Source organism: Mobula birostris, chromosome 6 (genome assembly GCF_030028105.1).
Source record: "Mobula birostris isolate sMobBir1 chromosome 6, sMobBir1.hap1, whole genome shotgun sequence".
NCBI lineage: Eukaryota > Metazoa > Chordata > Chondrichthyes > Myliobatiformes > Myliobatidae > Mobula > Mobula birostris.
The window spans coordinates 12,790,227-12,807,062 of record NC_092375.1 but is presented as its reverse complement, the minus strand read 5'-3'; the positions used below and the strand labels follow the sequence as shown (position 1 = coordinate 12,807,062).

Below are 16,836 nucleotides of genomic sequence, written 5' to 3'. Positions count from 1 at the left end.
ACCTAACCTGAGGGAAAAAGCCTGCTTGCCTTCACCCTATAATTTTGTATCGTCTCCCTTCTTTCTCCTATGTTCTAAGGAAAGAATTCCCAACCCATTCAACCTATCCCAGTAACTTGGGTCCTCAAGCCCTGGCAACATCCATGTAATTTTTTGCTGCACAGGTTAGGCAGTATCTGTGGAAAGAAGAACAGTCAACAGTCACCAACCGGGCACCATCTTGTGATCACCCCACCCCCTTCTCCCTTCCACCTATCACCTGCTAGTTCCTGTGGCATCGGTGATCAACCGGACTCTGAAAACTAACACTTGTTCCTCAATCACATTTTATTTATTTATGCACAGGAAGAAAAGTATTGCACCTGTCACCAAGCTGTTCTAAAATCTGAACAAAGAAATTACATTTTTATACAGAAATTAACTAATTCGATACAGATATGGACCAATTGATAACCTTGTGAATGTTCAAGATAATCATATCACTAATGACATTACAATACAAATTTCGTGGCATATGTCAGTGATTGCTGATTCATTATATGACGTGTGCGATCATAATCTTTCCATGACTGTGATTGTTCTTGGCAAAACTTCCTACAGAAGTAGTTTGTCATTGCCTTCTTCTGGCAGCGTCTTTACAAGATGGGTGACTCCAGCCATTATCAATACTCTTCAGAGATTGTCTGCCTGGCATCAGCGATCACATAACTAAGACTTGCGATATGCACCGGCTGCTCATATGACCGTCCACCACCTGCTCCCATAGCTTCACATGACCCTGATCGGGGGTCTAAGTAGGTGCTACACCTTGCCCAAGGGTGGACTGCAGGCTAGTAGAGGGAACATCTCCTTTGGCAGACATGTATCTCCACCCCACTACCCCTATGTCAGTGATATTAGACTTAATTCAGATTCGGATAATTCAGGGATTAATAACCAAAAGAATCTCCACATTATTATGATTATGAAGACATGCAGTTCTCTTTTATTGTCATTTAGTAATGCATGCATTAAGAAATGATACAATATTTCCTCCGGTGTGATATCACAAAACACAGGACAGACAAAGACTGAAAAAAACTAACAAAACCAATAATTATAACATATAGTTACAACAGTGCAACAATACCATAACTCGATGAAGAAGTCCATGAGCACAGTAAAAAGTTCAAAGTCTCTCAAATGTCCCACATCTCACGCAGACGGGAGAAGGAAGAAAAACTCTCCCTGCCATGCTGACCACAATCCGACTCTGAGTCATCCGAAAACTTCGAGCCTCCGATTCAGCTCTCTGACACCAAGTACTGAGTGCCATCTCTGTCCGAACGATTCAACCTCAATCTCGGTCGCCAACAGCAGGCAAAGCCGGGGATTTTGAGGCCTTCCCTCCGGAAGCTTCCCGACCGCGCAGTAATGACAGCAGCGAACAAGCGTTTCAAAAATTTCTCCAGATGTTTCTCTGTGCTTCCACGTCTGTCTCCATCAAATCAGAATTGTCCACAGCCCCTATTTAATGGAAACGATATCATTTTTCACCGGAGGGCTGTGCATTAAAGGTCAATAATAAAAATTATTAAAGTAACTGACCAATAGTAAGTGTCAATCTAGGATCCTTCGTTTGCCTTCTTATCATGTCTCCGGTTGTCAAATGGCTCCACACTTCTGTTGTACAAAAGGAAACGATATCCTTCAAAGACCTTAACTCTTGCCATGCCAGGACTTTCACACCAGCCTCGCCCATCTCTTTCAACATCAAAAAAAGCTCTGCCTCCATTGAAGCTACCTGACCTGCTGAGTTCGTCCAGTGCTCTGCATTTTGCTCCGGATTCCAACAACTGCAGTCTCTTGTGCCTCCAGTCAAGTCAAGTCAAATCGAATTTATTGCCATGTGCACCAGTACAGTGAGATACAATGATAATGAGAAATTGGATTACAGCAGCATCACAGGTACTGAGGTTAAGACACCACACCAAATATAAATCATACACAAATTTTGCATAGATTACACAAAACAGTGAAGTAAGACACAATAAAAATGTGCAAAGACCTTAGTCCAAAAACGTGGAAACAAATCCATTGTAGTGCAAGAGGTGGCCCGTAGTGTTATTAAAATCATTTTGATTATCACTGATGCATATGATGATGCTTGTTGTTTTGTAGCAGCAATACAGCGCAAGACATTAAAAAATGTCTATCTGTTACAAAAAAAAATAAATATTTCAAAAGAGGAATAGTGAGGTAATGTTCATGGACCATTCAAAAATCTGATGGCAGAGGGGAAGAAGCTGTCCCTAAACTATTGAGTGTGGGTCTTCAGGCTCCTGAGACTTGTCCCAGAAGATAACACTGAGAAAAAGTGTGCTGTTGCTGAGGAGCAATGGTTCGGGTTATGCAGGTCATTTCTAGAACTGATGGTTGTAGGAAAGTAGCTGCTCCTAAACCTGGTGGTGTGGGACCCCTGGCTTGTGTACCTCCTGCCTGATGGCATCAGTGAGAAGGAGGCATGACATAAGTCATAGTCATAGTCATAGTCATACTTTATTGATCCCGAGGGAAATTTGGTTTTGTTACAGTTGCACCAACCAAGAACAGAGTATAAATATAGCAATATAAAACCATAAATAATTAAATAATAATATGTAAATTATGAAATAAGTCCAGGACCAGCCTATTGGCTCAGGGTGTCTGACCCTCCAAGGGAGGAGTTGTAAAGTTTGATAGCCACAGGCAAGAATGACTTCCTATGACGCTTGCTTGGTTCCTTGACGATGTTTGTTCATTTTGCATCTCTGATCCTTCAACAGAACTGGAAGAAAGGGAGATGCAAGTTAGTTTTCAGTAGGAGCCACACACTCGGTGATTCAGAAACAGCTTCTTCCCTTCTCCCATCAGATTTCCGAATGGTCATTGAACCCATGAACCCTACCGCACTATTTTTTTTCTGTTTTTGCACTACTTATTTAATTTAACCTTTTTTTATATATATAAAACTTACTGTAACGTAGTTTTTATTGTGTATTGTGATGTACAACTGCTGCACAGCAAATTTCACAACATATGCCAGTGAAGTTAAGCCTAGTTCTGATTCTGATCTAGAGACTAGGTTAAGGATGAAAGGTGAAATGTTTAAGTGGAAGCTAAGGGGGAACTTCTTCACTCAGAATGTGGAACGAGCTGCCAGAGGCAGTGGAGGATGCGGGTCTGATTGCAACATCCAAGAGAAATTTGGAAAAGTACATGGACGGGAGGGGTATGGAGCGTATGGTGCAGATGCAGGTCGATGGGACTGGGCAGAATAACAATTTGGCACAGACTAGATGGGCTAAAGGGCCTGTTTCGGTGCTATAGTACTCTATGACTATATGCAACAAGTGGTACTTCTGTGATTGGAAGCACTGAAAGGGCCTAAGAGTTATATTGTGAAACATGCCCAACAGAAAGAGGGAATTGCTGGAAAATCTATGCGGCATCTGCAGAAAGAGAAACAGTTAGCTCGCCAGGTGTCTCTGAGAGATGGCAATTGCTCATGAAGACAGATGGTGGAATCTGGAGTAAAATAAAGTCTGCCTGAGGAGATCATCAGGGGTCAGGTCACCTATCATCTGTATAGAGGGAGGGATGGGGGAGGAACAGTTGAAAATCTGCATCAGGACTGTCAGTGAAACAGAGGGTAAAGGCTGGGATTGGATGGAGGTGAGGAGGAGAATGGTGGACAGATGGAAGGCCAGCTTCAAATCTCTCAAGACAGTAAATAGTTTTAGTTATCCCCTTAGTTCTCTTTGTCGTTCCCCCCCCCCCGCACCCTTTATTTTCTCTCATTCTGGTTACCCTCTCACCTCACCTCTTCCCCTCCAACAACCTCATGACCTGCCTCTAGTTCCCCACCTCCCTTTCCCCCATGGTCCACTATCCTTTTGATTCCTTCTTTGTCAGCTCTTTGCCTCTGCCACCTACCTCGTCCCAGCTTCTCACATCGTTTCCTTTCCTCCCACCTTCCCCTCAACTGATCTCACCTACCTGTTATCCTCCACCTCCCCCCACCTTCTTATTCTGGCTTCTGCCTCTGCCTTTTCCAGTCTTGATGAAGGGTCTTGGCCCTAATCGTCGACGGTTTATCGATCTATACAGTAATTGTCGACTTGTATAATAGTATAATTGTCAGCTCCGTAGATGCTGCCTGACCTGCTGAACTCCTCTGGTGTCTTGTGAGTGTTGCAAATTGTAGCCTTGACAGTAACAATCAAGTCCTGAAAAATAAATTACAATGATCACCACACATTGGAATAGAAACAGAATAACATATCCGGCTATTCTTCTTCCTCCTATTTACAGCTCAAGTCATCCTCACCAACTTGAAGCCCAACTCAACCTACCACTTCCGCGTGGCGGCTGTCAACGGCAAAGGCCGAGGGAAACACAGTCAGACGGAAACCTTTCAGACTCTCCCAGTCCGTAAGTAGCTTAACTCGCCTGTGCTTGCCAGTAATGGCAGGATCCTGGCTAATACCCAAAATCCTTTTCATATCTTTTCGTAATCCATGTCAGTGCTTTATCAAAAATAGGGAAACGTTTGTAGCAAATCTCCACTGAGCCTCCTTTACATGGCATTCCACAATGACTAACATAATCATGCGCTAAGCTGAAAATGAGTAACAGACTTATTTGCTTTCCTCAGAAGGAAAGATTGGTGGTTGAGACGGTCACTGTTCTCACATCTTCAGATAGTCGATGCTTAATTAAGGCTTAAGATTGCTCCTAAAGTCCTCAACCATTCTTAGTTTAGTTAAGTTTGTAGGTTTTCCCACACGGTCATGGGGAGAACACACAAACTCCCTCACAGGCAGTGGTGGAAGCGAACTTGAGTCATTGGCACTGAAATAGTGTTACGCGTTACCATGACAGTACAAGTATGCACAGGTGCAATGCACAACTGGTAGTAATAATTATCACAGGCAGATAATTATAAACAGCATTGTAAAATTGCTTTGAAGTGTTTACAGTGCAGTGACTGAGATAATAAATAGAGGGGTGGGGAAGGGCTTAACTAGAATGACTGATCAGGTTAACTGCCTGGGGAAGAAACTTTCCCAACAGAAAGATAACATGAAGTTTATTTGTTTATCACAGAATAGGCCCTTGATTTAATCCTAGCCTATTCAGGGTACAATTTAAAATGATCAATTAACCTGGGTCTCCTGTACTATAAAGAACTGTGCGAACCACTCTGCTACATTGCTGCCCCCTAACGTATTTTTTAATTTCAATAACCCTAACCCTAATACAACAGAGTAGAAGTTTGGCTTCGTTTATCACATGTACATCAAAATGTGTTTTTGGGTCAACGACCAACACAGTCTGAGGATTGTGCTGGGGGAAGCCCACAAGTGTTACCATGCTTCTAACACCAACATAGCCGACTCACTGGCCCTAACCCGTGTGGCTTTAGAATGTGGGAGGAAACTGGAGCGACTGGAGGGGAGGATGTACAAACTCTATGTACCAATGTCAATATACCACCTAACCCCAAAAAAATTGCAAAAAAAAAGTTTTATGATTGTTTATGGTACTATTCGATGTGCTTTTCGATTCAACATATCAAAAGTTGGACAATTTTGACACAGGAAAGTCTCCAAAAATGACATCAAAAAACAAGATGGCCACCAGCAGAAAAACATCAAAAATCTGACTGATAAGCATCAAATTGCAAGTTTTTTAAACCTGATGTTTTAATGAATGCTCTTTTCACCAATGTTTTTCAAATAACAGTAGTTCCTGGAATGAAAGTTGCATTTGTACTGACGTCATGACGTCATCAATGACATAATCAAGGGACAACTCTGGTATTAAGTACTGACGTTAAGACACATAATATGCTACCTTACGGCTTCTCAGATGCAGTCTTGTTCATCACCCTCTTCTATCACTGGCTCACTTGTCATATTGTCACAGTTGCCATCTTGGCAATGCCCACATGCACTGGTGCATTCCAGCCCATGCTTTCTGCAGGTACACTTTAGCGTATTGCACCCTCCGGAACAGTTGCAGTGAATCATCTGGAGCAGGCCTTTTGTCTGTCATCACTGGAATGAGTTTTTCCCCATCTACCCTCCATCCCCACTCAGACAGCTCCATTTCATCACTACAGCCCATCCACTCCATAACCTGGTAGTAAGTCCGCAGGGAGTGAAACTTACAGGCCGAGGTGGTTGGTGGCAGTCTCTCAGGCGTGACGAAAGCCTTAGCTCTCGCAACTTTCTTGCAGAGCATATTATATCTGATAGATGCCAGGGAGTCGCTCCCGTCTCCATTGAACAATGCCACCATTGCCCGACAACCATTGGTTTTCACAACATCCTGACTTTGCTTTGGTGAACAGACTGCTTTTGAACAGTCTCTGATTCCCTTTTCTTTCTTGATGATTCTTTGGAACCCTGACTTCCTTCCGATCCTAAATACTCTGGATGTTGAGTCACATCCGGTAAAGACATGGAGAAACAATCTATCATTACAAACTGCTTCTCCGAGTATCTGCTTAAGGACCTTGATATTATAGGCATTTGATTTTGCCTTGTTCGAGCGGAAATGGAGTTCAGTGCAGTTTGTTACCACTACATGGTAGAGCAAGAGTACGAGGAGATCTGTGTCTTCTCCAATGAGGGTGGTAGATTTGAAAGCAGACATTGTGACGGCTGCTTTTGCGATCTCAATGTCGGCATCTCCTTCAGCTTGAATCATTTCGTAGCCTCTCTGCCGCAAACGTTCCATGATGAGCTGGATATTTACTTGCTTGTTTGCCTCATTCGACAAGAAGTCTTCCTTTTTTCCAACAAATTTTGTCACCCCTGTAATGTTCACCTTGTTCACATTCAAATGCCTACTTCGACGCTGATGAGTACAGTCCAACCCCATAACCATCAAACACTACAGTGGCTCTGGCATAGTGTTTGACAGTGAATGAGGCGTAGTCATATGCAATTGAACTGTAGGTGCACCCCTCTGTCCATTTTAAGCGGTGCAGAAGTAATTCCCCATCTAGAACGTAGTGATCTGTCACTGGCATCGTTTATATGACAGCATTGTCCGATTTGGAGGTGACATAGTTCTTTATCGCTTCTGCCAGTCGTGGCTTATCCAGCTGGCTCAAGATGTTCTTTGCTTCAAACAAAGACATCAGATATCGACAGAGTTCATAGTTCATCACTTCGTCTAGCCGGAGATCACCTGTCTGTGACACAACTCTCTGGAATAACAAAGCTGGATCTATGGTACGATCTTCAGCAACTTTGACTGCCCTGCTGGATGCATGAAGATGGCAGCGCTGTAGTTTATGGAGCGCTAAAACCTCAAATACAGAGGAAACCGGCGTAAGCACTAGCCTGATGGGCCACAAGGCTCGTGACAGACTTTAATCAAAAAAATCAAAACCTCAAATATAGAGTCAAAGTCAGACAGAACATTGGTAGGGAAACCTAAATAGATTGAAACAATAAGACATTTGGATTAACAGTGACAATAACCATTAAAATACTATGAATATGTCATGAGGTCATGACAGGACGCCATGAAATAATAGTTCATAGTTCTGGCAATAAAACACACCCTGCGGGTATTCCCATTCACATTTTATACCAGAATTATGGCACAACCATTGTTAGAAACAGAGAAATATAGCAAAATAAGACAGGTATGGTTCCGATCCTTTTCATTGGCAGCCATTTTTTTACATCAGATTTTTTTATTTTCCCATGCTCTGTTTCTGTCCAACTTTTGATATGTTGTTCAGTATGTCTGAAAGTATAAGAAATGACCATAAAACTTTTTTTTGCAATTTTTTTGGGGTAAGGATATTTTGGCACTATATTGACAGCATTAATACAGACAGCGCTGAGAATCAAACCCAGGTCACTGGATTAGTGTTACACTAACCACTACGTTATGGTGCAATGTGAGGTTACACACTAGCACATATAAGATAACGGTAAAATACGGTCACACAAAAAATAGTCCAAGTCCCTGAGTCAGTGAATGTTGCAGCAGTTTGCAGATGAACACAGCTTTACTGTACTTCCACTGAGCGAACACTGGAGGGCAGCACTGACTGCAGCATCAGCGCCATTCAACACTGCCTCTGGCGCCTGTCTCCTGAGTGGCTGCAAACTGGCAACACTGTGGCTTGAGGCCTAGTCTCCTGTCGAGTGAACACCGGAGAGCAGTACTGATGCTGGCCCGGATGCTGTGCCACACTTCCTCTGGCGTCAGCGACGTCTCTCTGCCCGGAAGGCTGCAAACCGACAACACCATGGCTTGATGCCCAGTCCACACTAGAACCGAGGCCACACAGCTCCCCTGCCATTGGTGTCTCCAGTGAGCCGATGAATGTGGGAAAAACTCCCCCCCTACAATCCTCCTCGTCTTCGTCAACTCCTCCTTCCCCTCCACTCTTCCCTGTCTCTGTCATCTGCTCCCTCCCCTGCAACCCAGAGGAAACCCATGCAGTTTCAGGGGGAATGTGCAATCTCCTTACAGATAAAAGCGAGAAATTAACCCCAGTTATGACCACTGATGCAGTAAAGCAGTATGCTAACCACTAAACTACCATGCCACCCTAATCTCCATTCCTCAATTCCCTATATGTCATTAATAATTGGTTTATGAGTTTCAAAAGTAACAGTTACAGTGAAAACCTTCTGTTTTGATTGCCAACCAAGCAGTTTATGCCATGAATAAGTACTTTGAGGTAGCACAGAAACATACTCTCAGTGCCCACTTTATTAGGTACACCTGTACACCTGCTCATTAATGCAAATATTTAATCAGCCAATCATGTGGCAGCAATCCAATACATAAAAGCATGCAGACGTGGTCAAGAGTTTCTTTTGGTGTTCAGCCCAAACATCAGAATGGGGAAGAAACGTGATCTAAGTAACTTTGCCGTGGAATGGTTGTTGTTGCCAGACGAGGTGGTTTGAGTATCTCAGAAACTGCTGATTTCCTGGGATTTTCACACACAACAGTCTCGAGAGTTTACAGAGAATGGTGCAGGAAACAACAAAACATCCAGTGAGTAGCAGTTCTGTGGGTGAAAACACCTTGTTAATGAGAGATGTCAGAGGAGAATGGCCAGACTGGTTCAAGGCAGGAAAGCAACAGCAACTCAAATAACCACACGTTACAACAGTGGTGTGCAGAAGAACATCTCTAAAAACACAACACGTTGAACCTCGAAGTGGATGGGCTACAGCAGCAGAAAACCACAAACCTACACTCAGTGGCCGCTTTATTAGGTACAGGACATTCCTAATAAAGTTGCCAATGAGTGTGGAATGCAGAATACGCTGCAGTGGCAACTGAGAAAACACAGTGCAGATAAACAGATAAAGTGCAAGGACAGTACACAACAATGTAGGTTGGGTGATCATGAATTCATCTTTAACATTTGAGAGGTCTGATAAGATACTGTAGCACGTTTGTACATAAAGTGTAAAAGAGAGTGGGGAGTGGATATCGTACTGCTGGAAAATGATGCAGGAGAGACAGAAATGGGGGAACAACAAAATGGCGGATGAACTGAATAAGTATTTTGCATCAATATTCACTGTGGAAGACAGTAGCAGTATGGTGGAAGTTCCAAGTGTCAGGGGGCATGAAGCCTGAAGTTACCATAGCTAGACAGAAGTTTCTTGGGAAACTGATAGGTCTGAAGGTAGATAAGTCACCTGGACCAGAAGGAGTACAGCCCAGAGTTCTGAAGGAGGTGTCTGAGGAGATTGTGGAGGCATTAGCAATGATCTTTTAAGAGTCTGTAGAGTTTGGAATGGTTTTGGAAGACTGGAAGATTGCAAAATATCCCTCCACACTTCAAGAAGGGAGAGAGGCCGAATAAAGGATACTATGGTCCAGGTAGCCTGACTTCAGGGGTTGGGAAGATGTTGGATTCGATTATTAAGTATGAGGTTTCAGGGTAGTTGGAGCCACATGATAAAATAGGCCGTGGTCAGCATGGATAAAGCAGTGGCTGATTGGCAGGAAGCAAAGAGTGGGAATGAAGGGAACCTTTTCTGGCTGGCTGCTGGTGACTAATTGTGTTCCACAGCGGTCTGTGTTGGGACTGATTCTTTTTACGTTATATGTCAATGATTTGGATGATGGAATTGATGGCTTTGTTGAGAAGTTTCCAGACGATATGAAGATAGGTGGAGGGGCAGATAGTTTTGAGGACGTAGAGAGGCTACAGAAAGACAGACAGATTAGGAGAATGACCAAAGAAATGTCAGATGGAATGTTGGAAAGTACATGTCATGCACTTTGGTGGAAAAAATGAAAGGGTTGAGTATTTTCCGAATGGAGAGAAAATACAAAAAAAAACTGAGGTGCAGAGGGACTTGGAAAGTCCTTGTGCAGGATTCCCTAAAGGTTAATACTTAACCCTAAAGGTTAATTTGCAGGTTGAGTCTGTGGTGAGGAACGCAAATGCAATGTTTGCATTCTTTTAAAGAGGACTAGAACATAAAAGCAAGGTTGGTGCCATGACAGGAGATCCGTGCGTCATCGGGCGAGTCGGAAGATCTGCGGCTGTGTGCCCAGAGACTTGAGATCTTTGGGCACAGAGCTCGATAAAAGCGACGTGACGAACTTTTAACATTGTAAATCAGCGAGTTGTTTGTTATGTCTCCCCTCTTACTGTCAAATGGAGATGCCTCTTTCTCCCTTATTAGGGAGAGAGAGAGATCATGTGGTACGTTGAGTGCTGGGTGAATAATGTATTCTTTGGGGTAATTGCAAGTCTGTGTCTTTACTGTTGCTTTGCTCACAGTTGAGTGCTCAATGGTGGGTACCGATGCTTTTTTTTGCCGGTTGGGGCTTGGGGGATCGTTGCTTGCTGCCACTTACGTGCGGGAGGGAGGGGAGCTGTGGGGGGGGGTACTTTGGGGTTCTAACATTTGACTGTCATTCATTCTTTGGGGCACTCCTCTATTTTCATGGATGGTTGTGAAGTAAAAGAATTTCAGGATGGATTTTGTATACATTTCTCTGACATTATATGCACCTTTGAAACCGTTGGATGTAATGTTGAAACTTTATAAAGCACTGGTGGGGCCACACTTGGAGTATTGTGAGCAGATTTGCACCCCATATCTTAGAAACGACGTGCTGAAACTGGAGAGGGTTCAAGGGAGGTTCTGAAAAATAATTCCAGAATTGAATGGCTTGTCATATGAAGAGTGTTTAATGGCTCTGGTCCTGTATTCACTAAAATTCAGAAGAATGAGGGGTGACCTCATTGAAACCTATTGATATTGAAAGGCCTTGTTAGAGTGGATGTGGAGAGAATGTTTTCTATGGTGGGAGAATCTCAGACCAGAATACACAGCCTCAGAACAGAGGGAGATCCTCTTAGAATGGAGATGAAGAGGAATTTCTTTAGCCAGAAAATAGTGAATCTGGAATTCTTTGCCACAGGCAGCTGAGGAGGCTAAGGCATTAAGTATACTTAAGGCAGAGGTTGATAGATTCTTGACTGGTCAGGGCATGAAAGGATATTAATCAATCTCCCCCGGGATCAATAAGCTATGACTATATGGGGAGAAGGCAGGAGATTGGGGCTGAGAGAAAAATTGGATCAGCCATGATGAAATGGAGGAGAATACACGAAGGGCCAAGTAGCCTAATTCTGCTCCACTATCTTATGGTCTTATGTTCAATATTTTTGTACCATAGGAACAATAAGGCCGTAAGACATAGGAGAAGAATTAGGTCATCTGTCCCATCAAGTCTGCTCCACCATCCAATCATGGCTGATTTATAATGCGTCTCAATACCATTCTCTTGACTTCTTCCCGGAACCTTTAACACTCTTATGAATCAAGAACCTATCAACTTCCACTTCATACAGTACTGTTCAAATGTCTTAGGCACATATGCACATCTAGGGTGCCTAAGACTTTTGCACAGTACTGTAGAAATGTGATGTATTGCATTATACTGCTTCCACAAAAAAAACTAATTTCATGACATATGTGAGTGATGATAAACCTGATTCTGATATGGGTCTCCATTGTGGACTGAAAGTAGGAAGGGGGCAGGGAGAGGGAAGGGTGCGTGAAGCACCAAAGAGATACTTTGCACATTCTGTAATGATCAATAAACCAATTGTTTGGAATCAAATGACCTTGCCTGGTGTCTTGAGGCTGGGTGTGTCTGCATCTGGGCAACTTCCTGACCCTGGGCAGACTTTCTCTGCCACCTGTCCCACAAGCCTCCCATGGCTTTCTACATTCCACTTTTGCCATTCCCAACACACACACACACATATATACATATATATATGTATAAAATATGTGTGTGTGATATGTGTATGTATGAACTGTGAATATATCTTACGGCTGTGAGTGTGTATCAGACTTTTGCACAGTTCTGTCTTGGCCTCTGTAGCCATCTGTGGCAATTAATTCCACAGACTTGCAACGCTCTGGCTAAATAGATTCTTCCTCCTCTCTGTTCTAAACGAACGTCCATGTATTCTGACGCTGTGCCCTCTGATCCTATACTCTACCACTGCTGGAAACCTCATTAGCACACTGGACAGCTCCAATCGGGAATTGCAATGGCTAGAGGCAACGTTTGCAGATAAAATCTCCACTGACTTGGCACAGTTCTTCCTATACCAAATGACTTCACCTCTATAGCCATCTGTGGCAATGAGTCCCACAGATTTACCACCCTCTGGCTAAAGAAATTCCTCCTCCTTTTATGTTCTGAAGGAATGTCTGTGCATTCTGAAGCTGTGCCCTGTGGTCCTAGACTCTCCCACTACTGGAGACAAAGTCAGGACCCTGGACAGCTACAGTCAGGAAATGCAATGGATAGAGGCAGCATTTGCAGATAAAACCTCCACTGACTTGGCACCTCGAGCTACTCGCTGGCAGTGTTCCAGTGAAGATTGACAGTTAATCCCAAGGCCCCATCCTGACTCACTGCTACCCAAGCACCTGGCTCGCTTTGCGTATCCTCAGCTCTGTCTGACTAGGGTTTTGTGTCACCGTAGGATTTTGACACACAATCAGAGAATAATTACCCAGGTTAATGAGAGGTCTGTGAATACCCTTGGAGAGCACAAACCACTTTAAAGGGCACCAGTTGTATTAAACAGTGCTTCTGTTCTTGTTTGCTAAAGCAAAATAACTCGCGGAGCTTCAAATTGAGATTGGTTATGCTCACCAACGATGCCACAAGCACGAAAGAAAATGGAGAACTCACCACTATGTTGGTTAAAAGGTAGTACGGCACTGAATCATAGAACAGGGCGGTCTCCCATTGTCAGCATCATCGTTACGTGCCATGTCATATGACATAGGTGATCATGGTGTTGTCCATGATTGCTCGTAGCAAATTTTTCTACAGAAGTGGTTTGCTATTGCCCTCTTCTGAGAGTGTCTTTACTAGACAGGTGACTCTAGCCATTATCAATACTCTTCAGAAATTGTCTAGCTGGTTTCAGTGGTCACATAACCAGGACATGTGATATACACCAACTGCTCATACAACCATCCACCACCAGCTCACATGGCATCACATGACCCTGATTGATGTGGGGTGGGTACAGATTAAGAAAGTGCTACACCTAGCCCAAGGGTGACCTGCAGGCTAGCAGAGGGAAGAAGTGCCTTAAACCTCCTTTAGTAGACACCTATCTCCACCTGCAACCCTTGTATTATACATGGTGTCCCAGTTAATATAGAATATTAGCATTGCACAGTTCAGGCCCTTAAGCTGACAATGTTGTGCTGACCAATATAAACCTAGTCTAACTATTCCCTCCTACATAACCCATAAGCCTATATTTTTCTTACATGCACGTATCTATACAAGAGTCTCTTAGATGTTGCTATTGTATCAGCATCTACCACCGCCCATGCCAGTGTGTTCCAGCCAACCACCACTCTCCTGATGAAAAATCTATCTCCGCCATCTCGCCTAAACTTTCCTCCATTCACCTTGATAGCTGTCAACCAGAATTGGCCATTGCCACCATAGGGCAAAGGTGCTGGCTATCCATTCAATCTATGCTTCTCATTAACTCAAACACTTCAATCAGGTTGCCTCTCATCCTCTGTTGCTCCAAATAGCCCTGGCTCTCTCATACTATCCTGATAAGGCACGCTCTCTAATCCAGGCAGCATCCTGGTAAGTCTCCTCTGCACCCTCTCTGAAGCAATGTACAGTACACAACGATGTATCTCGGGAGGTCAAGAATTTACCTTCAGCATTTGAGAGGTCTGATAATAAGATAAAGCACCCTCAATATTTTATACCATAGGAATAATAAAGCCATAAAACATGGGAGCAGAATTAGGCCATTTGATCCATCAAGTCTGCCCTATCATTCAATCATGGCTGATTCATGATCCTTCTCAACCGCATTCTGAGACTGAGAGTGGGCGCTTGGCCAAGTGGTTAAGGCATTGGACTATCAACCTGAAGGTCGTGAGTTCGAGCCCCAGCCAAGGCAGCGTGTTGTGTCTTTGAGCAAGGCACTTAACCACACAGTGCTCTGCGACGACACTGGTGCCAAGCTGTATGGGTCCTAATGCCCGTCCCTTGGACAACATCGGTGTCGCAGAAATGGGAGACTTGCAGCATGGGCAACTGCCTGTCTTCCATACAACCTTGCCCAGGCCTGCGCCCTGGAGAACGAAGACTTTCCAGGCGCAGATCCATGATCTCGCATGACTAACGGATGCCAACTGCATTCTCTTGCCTTCTTCCTGTAACCTTTCACACCCTTACTGCTCAAGAACCTATCAACCTCCACTTTATATAGTACGGGAGTAGCTTTATGTATTGCACTGAACTGCTGCTGCTAAAAAACAAATTTCATGACATATGTGAGTGATGATAAACCTGATTCAGATATGGGTCTCTGTTGTGGACTGAGAGTGGGAAGGGTTTAGGGAAAGGGGAATCATAGTTGGGAAAAGGAGAAAGAGAAGGAAGAGGGGAGGGAGCAGGAATCACCAGAGAGATAGTCTATTATGATCAATAAACCAATTGTTTGGGATCAAGTGACCTTGACTGGTGTCTCAGAGCTGGGTGTGTCTGCACCCATGCCACCACTACTTCTCTGCCACATGTCCTACATCGCTCCCGCGGTACTCCTTCCTCACCATTCCCAACATCTTTCACTCTTGCCATTTTTTGCAAACTCGCTCTCCACCCTATGTTGAAAAATACAGTACTGTGCAAAAGCCTTCGGTATCCTAGCTCTGTTTTAGGTGCATAAGACTTTTGCACAGTTCTTTCTATACAAAATGACTTGGCCTCTGTAGCCACCTGTGGCAATGTTTTACCATGCTCTGGCTAAATAGATTCCTACTCATCTCTGTTGTAAAGGGACGCCCATGTAATCTGATGCTGTGCCCTCTGGTCCTATACTCTCCCACGACTGGAAACCTCATTAGCACACTGGACAGCCACAATCAGGAATTGCAAAGGCTAGAGGCAGCGTTTTCAGATAAAATCTCAACTGACTTGTCACAGTTTTGTCTATACCAAATGTCTTCGCCTCTGTAGCCATCAGTGGCAATGCATTCCACATATCTACCACCCTCTCGCTTAAGAAATTCCTCTTCCTTTATGTTCTGAAGGAATGTCTATGCATTCTGAAGCTGTGTCCTGTGGTCCCACACTCTTCCACTACTAGAGATAACGTCAGAACCCTGGTCAGCTACAGTAAGGAATTGCAATGAAGAGAGGCAGCATTTGTAGATAAACCCTCCACTGACTTAGCACCTCAAGCTACTCGCTGGTGGTGTTCCAGCAAAGATTGATGGCTAACCCCCAAGGCCCCATCCTGACTCACTGCTACCCAAACACCTGACTTACTTTGCATATCCTCAGTTCTGGCTGACTAGGGCTTTGTGTCACCGTAGGATTCCTGCAAACAGTCAATGTGTAATTACCCAGGTTAATGAGAGGTCCGCTGCAGACCCATGGAGACCGCAAAACACTTTAAAGGGCATCTGTTGTGTTAAACAGACCTTCTGTTCATATTGCTAAAACAAAGTAACTCACAGGGCTTCAAACTGAGATTGGTTATGCTCACCAATAATGCCACAAGCACGAAAGAAAGTGGACACCTCTCCACCATGTTGAATAAAGGTGGTGCAGCACTGTGTCATAGAACAGGGAGGTTATTCATTATCATCATCATCATCACTATGTGACGTGCCATGTGATGTAGGCGATCATGGTCTTGGCCATGATTATTCTTGGCAAATTATTCTACAGAAGTGGTTTGCCATTGTCTTTGACAGAGTGATCAGCAGCACTAGGGCTCCACAGGGGACTGTCTTGTCTCCCTTTCTCTTCACCATTTACACCTCGGACTTCAACTACTGCACAGAGTCTTGTCATCTTCAGAAGTTTTCTGATGACTCTGCCATAGTTGGATGCATCAGCAAGGGAGATGAGGCTGAGTACAGGGCTACGGTAGGAAACTTTGTCACATGGTGTGAGCAGAATTATCTGTAGCTTAATGTGAAAAAGACTAAGGAGCTGGTGGTAGACCTGAGGAGAGCTAAGGTACTGGTGACCCCTGTTTCCATCCAGGGGTCAGTGTGGACATGGTGGAGGATTACAAATACCTGGGGATACGAATTGACAATAAACTGGACTGGTCTAAGAACACTGAGGCTGTCTACAAGAAGGGTCAGAGCCGTCTCTATTTCCTGAGGAGACTGAGGTCCTTTAACATCTGCCGGACAATGCTGAGGATGTTCTACGAGTCTGTGGTGGCCAGTGCTATCATGTTTGCTGTTGTGTGCTGGGGCAGCAGGC

General features: G+C 44.0%; 1 protein-coding gene across 1 annotated transcript in view; it reads left to right on the top strand.

Moving 5' to 3' along the window:
- The window catches only part of LOC140199703 (neural cell adhesion molecule 2-like), a 431,176-nt gene that overhangs the window by 289,270 nt on the left and 125,070 nt on the right, over nucleotides 1–16,836 (top strand). The window contains exon 13 of the mRNA XM_072262182.1: nucleotides 4,333–4,452. Coding sequence (XP_072118283.1) covers nucleotides 4,333–4,452 — 120 coding nt within the window. The remainder of the gene's footprint in view (nucleotides 1–4,332; nucleotides 4,453–16,836) is intronic.